Source organism: Amyelois transitella, chromosome 26 (genome assembly GCF_032362555.1).
Source record: "Amyelois transitella isolate CPQ chromosome 26, ilAmyTran1.1, whole genome shotgun sequence".
Taxonomy (NCBI): Eukaryota; Metazoa; Arthropoda; class Insecta; order Lepidoptera; family Pyralidae; genus Amyelois; species Amyelois transitella.
The window spans coordinates 5,947,725-5,960,125 of NC_083529.1; the positions used below are offsets into that span (position 1 = coordinate 5,947,725).

Genomic DNA, 12,401 nt, shown 5'->3' on the forward strand with positions numbered 1-12,401 from the left:
AATTTATTACGCGAAATTGAAACAAAGCATTTATTATTTATCAAGCAGAGCAGCGGACAAATCTTTCAAAATATACAATTATTAAACGATTTAGATTCCTTATCAATACTCCAATGTAAAACATGTCTAAAGTTGTAAATGTTTCGGGCAACAAGCCCGGTTCTATTTATCGAATAGCACTCAAAAATTTTGTGTAAGTTGTCGAAATTTGGCGCGTTTTTTGTGATATTAAATCCTCAAATAATTATTTAATGTATCATTCTTTTAGGACGTACAAGGAAGTCGAGTTGTATCCAGGGAGGTCGTTGAACATGATAATTGGGCCCAATGGGACCGGAAAATCAACATTTGTATGTGCAATCATTTTGGGTTTGTGCGGTAAAACCAGTGTTATTGGAAGAGCTAAAAAGGTAAGTTTTTTATCAATAAATAAAAATAAAAAACAAAATAAACAAAAGCATTCTAACTTATTGTATTACGGTGTGGGAAAACATGGTGAGGAAACCTGCATCTTTGGGTAGTTAATTTTTTTTTTTAACTTTCTTATCAACATATTTTGTACATATCTGTAATCATAATTATTTCTAGATATCAGAATACGTGCGTAGAGGCTGCCAAGACTCCACCATAGAGATTGAGCTGTACCAGCAACCCGGCAAGAGGAATGTCATCATCACAAGGACGTTCAATCTCAAGGACGCTTCCTCCTGGTCCATAGACCACAAGTCAGTCAGGGAGAAGCAAGTTCAGGAGTTGATCGAGTCTTTTAATATACAGGTTGTTATTGACTCTATTTTGTTTAAAATGCAATCTCTTTAGCATAGGTAGATTTGGCAGCACCTTTTTAAGATGGGATGCTAAAGACACGCTTTATCGGATCAATTGGGCGGTGCGCAATAGTTTGTATGGCCCATAAAATGCCTTTCTCGGATTTTTCAGTCTTCATTGTTTTGTTTTCATAAAGTCCATCGCGTATAGTTGTCGTCAGTCATCTGACGCCGCAACTAATAATTCACTAGAAACCTCAAAATTCTAAATTTTTATTCATTTTAAGGGACATTTTGAATCTCTGAATTGTCATATCTTTTGGTTTCACAGCATTGTTTGACGTCAAATTAATAACTTATTAGTGCTAAAGAAGTGGTAACAAACTGCACTGCAGCATACCAAATTTAATTTTGAACCTACGACAAATCTTTACATGGTTGTTACTCAAGCCACATAGTCTTATCATAAGCATTCTCACAAAGTACTTTATATACTCTTTGAAGTTTTGATCAGGCATCATCACCAGGCTTTTACCTTAAATACAATTTTCACTAAATTTTTAAGGTGGACAACCTCTGCCAGCTGTTACCGCAAGACAGAGTCCAGGATTTCTCCAAAATGGACGCACAACAGCTACTACGGAGCACCCTGTCCGCAGTGGGAGGCAGTGAGAGCGTAGCGCAGTTGGATGAGCTGATAGAGTGCAGGAATGCGCAGAGAGGACTGTCAACCAAATTGGTGAACAACGCTCACTTGTTGAAGGAGGAAATCCGACTTAATGAGAGGTAATTTTTCATAATTTTCAGGGTTCCACAGTAAATAAGGAACCCTTTTATTTTAGTTCGCGGTTTTACTCAATAATTGGAAGAAAGCTGTAATTTGGTATGGGTATGTATATTAAAAATGGCAAAAAAAAAAGGTGAATTTGGTTTTAAGTTAAGTTTTTTGTAAGAGTTTAAGTGTCCATCTATATGGTCATCGATGATACATGGAGACGTGAAAAAAATACAAAAATATTATATTACAGACTAGCGACCCGCCCCGGCTTCGCACGGGTGCAAAATTATAAATGTTATTATACATAAAAACCTTCCTCTTGAATCACTCAACCTGTTACAAAAAACCGCATCAAAATCCGTTGCGTAATTTTAAGGATTTAAGCATACAGACAAACAGACTAAAATAGCGACTTTGTTTTATACTATGTAGTGATAGTGAAGTACAAACGAAAACTATCAGAGCTAAGTAGTAGTAATCAACTTATAAAATTTACTCAGAAAAGTGAAATTTCATACAAATTTTATCCCAGTGGAATTTGCAAAAAAACTGTATTATTTTGGGGGTGTCGTTGAATTCCTCGCTCTTTGTAGCTGGCGTTTAATACTTTGTTTCTTGTAGGTGATGCTAATTTCGTAGTGTCTTTTTTAATGGCGTTAAAAGTGTCACTTTTTTTAAATGGTGATAAACGCGGGCGAAACTGCCTTTAAGAGCTAGTATGTCCATAACATTGTACTGTATTCTCTCTCTCACTTGTTTTCAGATTAAAAACGGTAATCGACGCTATGCAACAGCGCAAAGAAATAGAGAACCAAATAAGTATATGCGAAAAGAAGAAACTGTGGATCGAGTACCAGGAGTTGAGAACCAAATTTGTGGAGTACACGAACGACAAGAAGGAAGCGGAGAAACTGTTGAAGTCCCATAGGAGTAGGATGGAGCCGCTTGAGAAGGTTATAGAGACGGCGAAACGTAATATCAGCAAATTGGAGCAGCAGAAATTGAATGCTGTAAGTTAATTAAGATACAAACTTTCATATATATATATATATATACATTACATTACATATGGTAACATCTATATCATGTTTCTTTAATTCTTTAATTTTATTTGGTGCGTTGTTTTTTTTACTACTTATGTGAAGAGACTTGGCTTGCCTGCAAACTTTTTTAAATAATTTTGAATAATTTTTGACATATTCTACAAAACTGGGGTCAAAATTGTATTGTTTCTGGGCATATAAGTCATATAACTTATTCCTACTCTTGTGAATACCTAATGTAGCCCATTCACTGAACTGTAATCTATTACGAATATTGACTTGTTTCTGCTTGAACCTTTTTGAGTATTCAGCAGAAATCATCTATCTATATCTATATCTATACATATAATAAAACAGTAAAAATATTTTGTTTGTACATTTAGTATTTTTGACTGAAATGGATAGAGGAACACTTAGAATGAATAATAGAAAGCAAAAAAATTTTTTTTTAATTTCTTGTCTGTCTGTATGTATGATCACGATTATCTCCGAAAGTACTGAACCGATTTGCTACAAACTTTCACCAATTGCTTTGTTTTAACTCAGAAGAACATTTAAAGTTTGTTTCATCAAAATCGGTTCACTAAAAAAAAGTTATCTATATTTGAATGAACTCAAAGCACGAGTTTGCCTATAAATAAGTTACGAAATTTAAAATTCAAAGTCATTTATCATTGTACGACAGCTATCTACAACATATAAATATAAGTGAATTTTTTTTTAACATTTTTGTCTGTCTGTCTGTATCTGACTGTATGATCAAGATTCAACTCAAAATTTACGCGGACGAAGTCGCGGGCAACAGCTAGTATTAAATAAATTGTTATAATGTTCATTAGGATTATTTCCAGAATATGTTAAAGTATTTAATTGATTTGCAATGTTTATTTTAAATTTTCTTATGTTTTTGGAAGAAAGAGGTCTACACATAATTTTATCATTATTTAAATTGTTTAAGGACTCTTTCTCAAAGCCCTTGCGGAGTAGACAGAGCCAACCGTCTTGAAAAGACTGAATGGCCACGTTCAGCTATTTGGCTAAATGATAGAATTGAGATTCAAATAGTGACAGGTTGCCCATCGCCTAAAAAAGAAATCCAAGTTTGTAAGCCTATCCCTTAGTCGCCTTTACGACATCCATATGAAAGAGGTGGAGTGACCCTATTCATTTTTATATTTGTGCCGGGAACCACACGGCATTATTATAGTTAATTGATTCAATTTCCAGACCCGAGAAGTACACACCCTCAACGACAATGTTAAAGAGTTACTGTCAACAATACGAACACACGAATACACACTGAAAGACATAGATCAGACGTACAAAGAGAAGCTGGAACGGTACAAGAATAGAGAGAGGGAGTTGGTGGAAGCCAAAGCCAAGTTGGACAAGCTCGCTATGGACAAGACGAGGCTGGTGGAAAAAGTTGGTGATGGTGAGTGATGAGATACTTGAGGAGTTCAGCTGGTGCATCTTCTCTTACCAGTGGTCTATTTGTTTGAGCGAAGAAATTAACATCTGTTTAGTATGATCCCCACCTGGTTCCAGGATTTTACCTTTCACACCCCAAAGGTTGGCTGGAAGAGATTGCTTAGTGATAAGTCCGCCTTTGCTCAACATATTCATAATGTATGTTTCTACTACATGTTAATTTTTTAATGGGCAATAAAAATAATTTTTATTGTATTGTACCAGCACAATTTTGGGGGTAATGTCCATTTTGAACAGCGTTTCGTTCTGTTCTTTAAAGGGACTCTTCTGTGTCCGTTCTGCAGAATGTTATGTTATATTTTTTTTAAAAGGGATACTATCCTTACGTGGTTTGAGTGCTTAGGTAGTATGTAGCTTGTACCATTTTGACAAATACTAATTTAAAAGATACATATTTGTGCAATATTTTAACTGAAACCTCGTTTTACCAAAAAAAAAAAACGTTTTGTGGTAATATTCTGGTCAACTTAGCAAATTATTTAATATGGTTAAACGAACGAGACCAAATATATTTTTCGTAAGCGGACTCGTAAAATAAAAACCATAGACAAAAACATTTCATCTGAATTTCAATGCGTTTGGTCATTAAAATTTGGGTCCGAAGCAACTGATATATTCTTTATCAGTTATAATCTTTAAATTTCGATATTGTTCTCAGAAACTAAAATCAAAATGGACCTAGCCGAGTTACACAAACCGATATTGAAAACTAATGCGGCGTTGGACACGCTCAAGAAACAGAAGTTAGAAATTCAATATGACTTGGAGAATAATATCACGCCTCAGATGAGACTTTATCAGAACAAGTGAGTACATATATATATTTTTACCCGACCACGGCGAAGCAAAAAGGAAGGGTTATGATTTTGACCTGTATGTAGGTATGTAGCTATGTTTAGCTTTTTAACTTTTAAACTTGTTGTCATAATTAGATAAGTAAGGAAAGTAAGAAGCCTCTGAATCGTCCGCTGGTTTATGTGACGTCACGTTACAGTGATTACAGCGCCCTCTAGTAGACTTAAAAAAAAGAACTTAAAAAAAAATATCTTTACGCTGTCGTGTGGGTTATTAAATGAAAGTGCTTTCTCAGCACATATCACATATGTAAACATCATTAGCTGTTACTATAATTTATAAAATAAAACTTTAATTTTTATTTTGATAATATTAATAGGTACTGTCTGTATCTATATGTTATCTATAAATCTACAATTCTACACAAAAAAATGTGGGCGTGGCATTTTTTGTGTAGAATTGTAGATTTATAAATTTTCTAGAATCAAAAAATATTTTCTTTTTCTCTCTCAGGATACGAGCGCTTCAAAATGTAGATGAGAAACGTTTAGAAGTCCTGCGTAACTATAGCGATCACGCTTACCAAGCTGTTATGTGGTTGAGAGAGAACAAAGATAGGTTTAACAGCCCCGTACACGAGCCTATGATGTTAGAGGTATGTATATACATATAGTAGTATGTATGTATATATGTGAAAGAAGATGTAGTTGCAGGAATAGAAAAGGGTATGTTGAGATGGTTCGGTCATGTGGAGAGGATGAATGAAAGCAGGTTGACTAAGCAGATATACAAGGAGAGTGTGGAGGGAAAGGTCGGAGTGGGAAGACCTAGACGAACGTATCTTGATCGAATTAAGAACGTCCTGGTAAGGGTCAGGTCGAGAGTGCCCGAAACCGCCGAACTTGCATGCAGAGAGTTATGAATGTGGATGAAGCGAAGGAAGTGTGCAGAGATCGTGACAAGTGGAAAGAGGTAGTCTCCGCCTATCCCTCCGGGAAAGAGGCGTGATTTTATGTTATATATAGACGGACAGACAAACACTCTTTCTTATATAGCACCCTCATTGATATATGATCCATCTTTACATGGTTCGGGCTAGTCTTTAATAGCATTTTACGACATCAATGGGAAAGATACGTAGTTTATTTTATCTGACATTTCACAAGACTTTTTTTTGCTGTCGAATGGGAAATCCTTTTTACGGACTACCCCCCCGGATATTCACCAGAGAGAGTGTCTCCTAGCACCTAATGAACCAGCTTACCCACTTAAACCCCTCCGTGCGCCCTTCTTGTCATTTTGAGGACATCATGGGATCGCAGGCATCTCACCACTGTGCCGGGAGTCTTGCTGTACCGGGCGACAGTCAGTGTGTAGCGCGCCCCGTCCAACACACAGTCGCAGTGCCCCGAGCGAGGCTGCGCACGCGCACGGTACAGTGCACGCCTTCTGCCTCGCCTCCCTCGCCGGGCATTTCACAACACCTGACTTCGGCAACATAATATATACATACATATGATCACGTCTTTATCCCTTACGGGGTAGACAGACTTGAAAAGACTGGTAGGTCACGTTCAGCTGTTTGGCTTGATGATAGAATTGAGATTCAAATAGTGACGGGTTGCTAGCCCATCGCCTAAAAGAAGAATCCCAAGTTTATAAGCCTATCCCTTAGTCGCCTTTTACGACATCCATGGGAACGAGATGAAGTGGTCCTATTCTTTTTTTTATTGGTGCCGGAAACCACACGGCACTATACCACATGGCAAAATAATACCATATTTTATTCCACAGATCAACTTCACGGACCCGAAATACGCTCGTTATTTAGAATCAACAGTTTCCGGTAGAGATCTCGTCGCGTTCACATTCGAGAGTAGCGAAGACATGAACAAGTTTCTCAATATAGTGAGATCTGAGAAACGTTGGGACAGAGTTAACGCTGTATGCAGCAAAGGTGGCAATGTGAATGTTAATAGAGGCGATATTGAACAGCTCAGGTGAGTTTTTAATACAATTAACATGTTAAAATGAACAAATTACCTCGATGAATGTATGTGCATTGATTAAATTGGACGAGTGGGCAAGGTCAGGTCAAGAATACTCGAAACCATTTGCCGACTTTGCGTAAAAGGAGTTAAAATGTGTATGAAGTGAAAGTGCAATTTTAACTCCTTCTCCTCCTCCTCCTTCTCCTCCTCCTTCTCCTCCTTCGGGCAGGAATCGTGGCACATCCATGGGAAGATATGAAGTGGTTCTACTCAAAGTGCTGGAAACTTCACATGGCTGAGAATTATTTTAAGATCAAAATGACGTACTCTAGTTTTAAATAATTAAATAAATAATTAGTTTTCTCACGTTTTCTCACGACGTTTCTCGGATCGTATTAAAATTCGAAAATAAAATCAATGCGTTAAATCGTTACAAGTCTGTTTGTTTGTTTGTATACTCTTTATTGCACAAAAACAAATGTAATACAGTTTATGGAATTAAAATATATGTACAATTGCGGACTTGTCTGTGGCACCGGAGGTCCCGGGTTCGAATCCCGGTCAGGACATGATGGGGAACAAACTTTCTCTGATTGGTCTGGGTCTTGGATGTTTATCTATATAAGTATTTATTATAAAATACATATAGTATCGTTGAGTTAGTATCTCTTAACACATGTTAACACATGTTTCGAACTTACTTCGAGGCTAACTCAATCTGTGTAATTTGTCCCGTATATATTTATTCAATCTATTACAGTTTAATATTCTTTTTTTTTCAGTTACCTCGGCTTCCACACGTATTTAGTAGACACAATCACATGCCCCAATGCGATACTCCGATATCTGTGCAATCAGTACTCAATACATAGAATACCTATTGGAAATCAGCACACATACAACAACAGCTCTAAAGTGCCCAACAATATTACTCTCTATTTTACTGGTAAGTCTTCTACCTCCTGACTTAAGTCCCGGATGCATCCTCACCGCTCTGGAGAGGAGTCCGGGGTGTGACTGTGACCATGGATCCTGGATTCGGGAGTCAGGTTGTTACACGAAGCGATTTCCATCTGACCTCCGCAACCTTTGCAGGGGAACCTTACCCGTATTGGATTATATGGTTACATATCCAGTTGCCTGAATGTGCAGGTTTCCTCACGATGTTTTTTCTCTCCGTAAGAGGAAAAAAACGTTATTATATATATCTATCTGCCATTCTCAATGAAATGTTAAAATTAAGTAGTGTTCGAGATGGGATACATACATACATTTTATCACGTCCATATGTCTTACGAGGTAGACAAGGGTCATCAGTTTTTGGAAAGATTGAATGTGGCCTTTCAATCTTTCCAAAAACTGATGACCCGCTGTGTACGGCTTAACAATGTAATTGAGAGTCAAATATTAACAGGTTGCTAGCCCATCGTCTTCAAGAAGAATTCCAAGTTGATAAGCCTATCCCTTAGCCTCCTTTGACGATATCCTATATAGAGTTTAAGAAAGATAATTCGTATTGTATAGTGCCGGAGTTCACACGACACACATAACATTCAAGTGTGATGATATTTAAAAAACGGCCTCTGTGGCGCAGCGGTAGTACGCTTGTTTGTGACACCGGAGGTCCCGGGTTCGAATCCCGGCCAGTGTATGATGAGAAAAGAACTTTTTCTAATTGGCCTGGTCTTGGATGTTTATCTATACAAGACAGTATTTAATAAAATATAGTATCGTTGAGTTAGTATCTCGTAACACAAGTCTGGAACTTACATCGAGGCTAAATCAATCTGTGTAATTTGTCCTGTATACATATATTTATTTATTTAAAAATTTGCCGTGTGGTTCCCGGCACCAATACAAAAAAGAATATGACCACTCCATCTCTTTCCCATGGATGTCGTAAAAGGCGACTAAGGGATAGGCTTATAAAATTGCAATCTTTTTTTAGGCAACGGGCTAGCAACCTGTCACTATTCGGATCTCAATTCCATCATCAAGCCGAGCAGCTGAACGTGGCCATTCAGTCTTTTCGGTGCTATAGGCTCTGTTTACCCCGTAAGGGATATAGACGTGACTATATGTATGTATGTGGGAATGGTGCTCAATTTGATGCAAACACTTTAAAAACACTCACAATCTTTATTTTTCTTGACAACCTAATAGCGACATATCTTCAACTTCAGATCCCCCCTTTTGACATTGACATCTGACTATGTCCGTTACGTTGACAATTAACTATAGTGTTGCTATACAAACTACTTAAGAATTACTAAAAAAAAACAAAAATAAATCATAATTATTACCATATGTAAGGGCCGTGTGGTTCCCGGCACCAATACAAAAAATAATAGGACCACTCCATCTCTTTTCCATAGTTGTCGTAAAAGGCGACTAAGGGATGGGCTTACAAACTTGGGATTCTTTTTTAGGCGATGGGCTAGCAACCTGTCACTATTTGAATCTCAATTCCATCATTAAGCCAAACAGCTGAACGTGGCCATTAAGTCTTTTCGGGACTATTGGCTCTGTCTACCCCGCAAGGGATATAGACGTGACCATATGTATGTATGTATGATTAAAAATGTGTGTTCTTGTTTCAGAGAACCACCGTTTCTCTGTCCGCGTGTCGGAGTACAGCGGCGTCAAGTCCAGCTCCATCATCGAGATCCGCGCGCCGCGCTTGCTCGCCAACACGCTCGATCAGGATCAGCTCAACTCCTGCAGTGTTCAGTATGTCTGTTTGTTTGTTGTTTTGTCTCTGTTCTGTACGTTCGGCCTCCGTGGATTCTTTGACTTGACATACATAATTATATATATAATCACTTCTATATCCCTTGAGCAAATTCAAAATTTTCTATTCATTATTATAGGATACTTTGTATCGCTTGATAATTGTCAAAACGTATGGTTTAACAACATTGGTCGACGTCAAATAACTCCTGCAGTGTTCAGTATGTTTGTTCGTTTGTTGTTTCATTACTCAGAATATAAAATTTTCATTCATTATTATAGGATACTTTGTATCGCTTGATAATTGTCAAAACGTATGGTTTAACAACATTGGTCGACGTCAAATAACTCCTGCAGTGTTCAGTATGTTTGTTTGTTGTTTCATAACTCAAAATATAAAATTTTTATTCATTATTAAAGGATACTTCATATCGCTTGATAATTGTCAAAACGTATGGTTTAACAACATTGGTTGACGTCAAATGAATTAGTTAAAACTAAGTTTTGTCTCTGATCCGGCCGTTCAGCCTATATGGACTCTTTGACTTGACATACGTACTATATCCCATGTGTGGTAGACAAAGATAACAGTCTTGAAAGACTGAAAGGCCACCTTCAGCTGTTTGGCTTAATGGTAGATTGAGATTCAAATAGTGACAGGTTGCTAGCCCATCGCCTTAAAGAAGATTCCTAAGCTTATAACCCTATTCCTTAGTCGCTTTTTACAACATTCACGGGAAAGAGATAGCGTGGTCCGATTCTTTTTTTTAGTGCTGAGAACCTCACGGCAAGAAATTAATAATAACGAATATATAACTTTTTCAGATTGACAAACTTCGAGAATAACGTCCAAGCGCACAGGGCTAAAATTCAAGATATAGACAATAAATTGGCCACTTTAGAAGGCACTCTTAACGAGTTGAACACGAGAAGGAAGAAGATTAATGAGGGAGTGGAGAAGGTAAAAAAATATAAAATAAAAATTTTCATTCATTCATATAATTGTACATGCATATGATCTCGTCTATATCCCTTGCGGGGTAGACAGAGCCAACAGTCTTGAGCGGATTGATAGGCCACGTACAGCTATCTGGATTTAAGATAGAATTGAGATTCGAATAGTGACAGGTTGCTAGCCCATCGCCTAAAAAAAGAATCTCATGTTTGTAAGCATATCCCTTAGTCGCCTTTTACGACATGCATAGGAAAGAGATGGAGTGGTCCTATTCTTTTTTGTATTGGTGCCGGGAACCACACGGCATATAATCATGTTGACCTTATTCACGGCCTATTCATATAAACATACACCCTTGGCCTGGTTCAGCTGTTAGGCTTAATAATAGAATTAAAATTCTAACAGTAATGGGTCGCTTGGTCGGTTATCCATGGGAATGAGACTTGGAATTTTTGTTTAGTGACGGGAACCACACGGCACATTTCAAATAAATATAAAAATAAATTATAAATAAATATTATATTATGTATCTCATTGAAAACTATAATTATGCAATGTAACATCACGCGTTGAATATTCCTTCATATATATATTTCTCTCTTAATCTCAATTCTATCATTAAGCCAAATAGCTGAGCGTGGCCTATCAGTCTTTTCAAGACTGTTGGCTCTGTCTACCCCACTAGAGATATAGACGCGACTGTATGTATGTATATATTTCTTTTGGTATTTTACACTCGCTCAAATCGAGTTTTTTTTTTTGTTTCAAGGTGCGAACTATAGCCATGCAAATCAAATTGCAAACTCGTAAAGTTCAAGACATAGAGAACGAAGCGACCTTCGACATTCGGCGGGAGGGGCAGATGTGTCGCGAGAAACAGAAGCTGTGCGTTTTGAAACAATGTCGGGCGCAGAGCGAGCTGTGCGCCGCCATGAGCAGCTTGCAGGACAAACTGTTACAAGGCGACATGTGGAAAGTAAGGTTTATTATATATTTCCCTTTAAAAACAGTTATTTTTCAGTTTATTTGCCGGTTTGAACGGAACAAATGTTGATATCGCGATTTAGCATCTGCTTAGTACTCACAGCGTGTGATAGATGTCGCCATAAGACATAGATAATGACGTCCGACAGCCAACTGGTGAGAAAGAAATGGCGACAACATTGGTAACGCCATCTATTGGGCTGTGTTAGAAATTGTTACAATTGACAACAGAAGCAGTGCGTTTTAAAACAATGCCGGGCGCAGAGTGCGCCGCCATGGGCAGCTTGCAGGACAAACTGTTACAAGGCGACATGTGGAAAGTAAGCTATATTATATATAGTTCCCATTAAAAAACAGTTATTTCCAGCTTTGGTTCCCGAAAACTGTTTTTAATCTGAAGAAATTTTCATATCGCGATTTAGCGTCGCAAGTAGTTCGGGGTATGCTAACGCCATCTATCGGGCTGTGTTAGAAACTGTTCACACTGTGAATGACGTTATTTGTTTCGAGAACCAACAGGAGAGAAAGAAATGTCGATAACGTATGCAACGCCATCTATTGGGCTGTGTTAGAAATTATTACAATTGACAACAGCAGCAGTGCGTTTTGAAACAATGTCGGGCGCAGAGCGAGCTGTGCGCCGCCATGGGCAACTTGCAGGATAAACTGTTACAAGGCGACATGTGGAAAGTAAGCTTTATTATATATCTCTCATTGAAAAACAGTTATTTCCAGCTTTGGTTCCCGAAAACGGATTTTAATCTGAAGAAATTTTCATATCGCGATTTAGCATAGCAAGTAGTTTGGGGTACAGTTTGCTAACGCCATCTATCGAGCTGTGTTAGAAACTGTGAATAACGCGATTTG

The 12,401-nt window shown here is 37.7% G+C and overlaps 1 protein-coding gene across 1 annotated transcript in view; it reads left to right on the forward strand.

Moving 5' to 3' along the window:
• Positions 1-12,401, forward strand: part of LOC106132007 (structural maintenance of chromosomes protein 5) — a 25,425-nt gene continuing 13,024 nt past the window's right edge. Inside the window, exons 1-13 of the mRNA XM_060951828.1 lie at positions 1-193; positions 269-410; positions 589-777; positions 1,333-1,553; positions 2,309-2,555; positions 3,816-4,023; positions 4,738-4,885; positions 5,388-5,529; positions 6,669-6,874; positions 7,648-7,811; positions 9,466-9,595; positions 10,421-10,556; positions 11,320-11,526. Of these exons, the coding sequence (XP_060807811.1) occupies positions 123-193; positions 269-410; positions 589-777; positions 1,333-1,553; positions 2,309-2,555; positions 3,816-4,023; positions 4,738-4,885; positions 5,388-5,529; positions 6,669-6,874; positions 7,648-7,811; positions 9,466-9,595; positions 10,421-10,556; positions 11,320-11,526 (2,211 nt within the window). The 5' untranslated portion in view covers positions 1-122. The remainder of the gene's footprint in view (positions 194-268; positions 411-588; positions 778-1,332; positions 1,554-2,308; positions 2,556-3,815; positions 4,024-4,737; positions 4,886-5,387; positions 5,530-6,668; positions 6,875-7,647; positions 7,812-9,465; positions 9,596-10,420; positions 10,557-11,319; positions 11,527-12,401) is intronic.